This window comes from Mesitornis unicolor, unplaced genomic scaffold, assembly GCF_000695765.1.
Source record: "Mesitornis unicolor isolate BGI_N332 unplaced genomic scaffold, ASM69576v1 scaffold36247, whole genome shotgun sequence".
NCBI lineage: Eukaryota > Metazoa > Chordata > Aves > Mesitornithiformes > Mesitornithidae > Mesitornis > Mesitornis unicolor.
The window spans coordinates 4,351-5,335 of record NW_010197687.1 but is presented as its reverse complement, the minus strand read 5'-3'; the positions used below and the strand labels follow the sequence as shown (position 1 = coordinate 5,335).

General features: G+C 51.1%; 1 protein-coding gene across 2 annotated transcripts in view; it reads left to right on the top strand.

The window, feature by feature from the left end:
• The first annotated feature begins 147 nt into the window (after window positions 1–147).
• Window positions 148–985, top strand: part of HOXA7 (homeobox A7) — a 1,857-nt gene continuing 1,019 nt past the window's right edge. The window contains exons 1-2 of one of the 2 annotated variants that reach the window (XM_010188887.1): window positions 148–248; window positions 286–560. In XM_010188887.1, the coding sequence (XP_010187189.1) occupies window positions 148–248; window positions 286–560 (376 nt within the window). The other variant, XM_010188886.1, reaches the window with a different exon arrangement.

Sequence of the window (985 nt, the reverse complement as noted above, 5' to 3'; positions counted from 1 at the left end):
CATATGACCGGTCACGTGCTCGAGGCAGCTCAGTCCAAAAGAAAATGGGGTTTGGTGTAAATCTGGGGGTGTAATGTTATCATATATCACGCTACCTCGTAAAACCGACACTGAAGCCTACCGGACAACAAATCACAGGTCAAAATTATGAGCTCTTCGTATTATGTGAATGCGCTTTTTAGCAAATATACGGCGGGGGCTTCTCTTTTCCAAAATGCAGAGCCTACTTCTTGCTCCTTTGCAAGCAACTCCCAGAGAAGCGGCCATGGGCCCGGGGCGGGGGGGCTCCCAGAGAAGCGGCTATGGACCAGGCGCGGGTGCCTTCGCCTCCTCCATGCCCGGCTTATACAATGTGAACAGTACCATATATCAAAGCCCGTTCTCCTCCGGATACAGCCTGGGCTCTGATGCCTACAACCTGCATTGTTCCTCTTTTGATCAGAACATTCCCGTACTCTGCAATGAGCTAACCAAACCCAGCTGTGAGAAAGCGGAGGAAAGCAACCTGCACAACCAGGCTGAGCCTAATTTCCGGATATACCCCTGGATGAGGTCTTCAGGTAGGGGCTAAGCGGAGAGGGCTTGGAGCTGTGGCAGCAGCCAGGCAAAGCGTGTCGCCAGAATTGCTGTCAGCGCAGCCTTTATGGTTTTAATTATAGCCGAGGCGCCATTGCGTAGAAAGCCCGTGGCATTGTATGTAAATGAGTATCATAAAACTTTTTATTGCCCAATTAATGGGTTCTAGCCTCGTAAATTTATTTAACTCCATTTGCTATGGAATTTTAGCATTGAGTTTGATTATCGCTGTTTGCTGTAGAAATGTGGAGAGTTGGCTGCGAGCTTCCAGAGCCCCCACGGGTAAGCGTCTCTCATGCCCTCTGCCGAAGTTGGGCAAAAAAAACCCCAAAAAACTCCCGCTTGCTGGGGAAGGCGGAGGGGAGAGGGGCGTTCAGGAGTGGAGGACGGGCTGCCGAGGGCTTTGCCA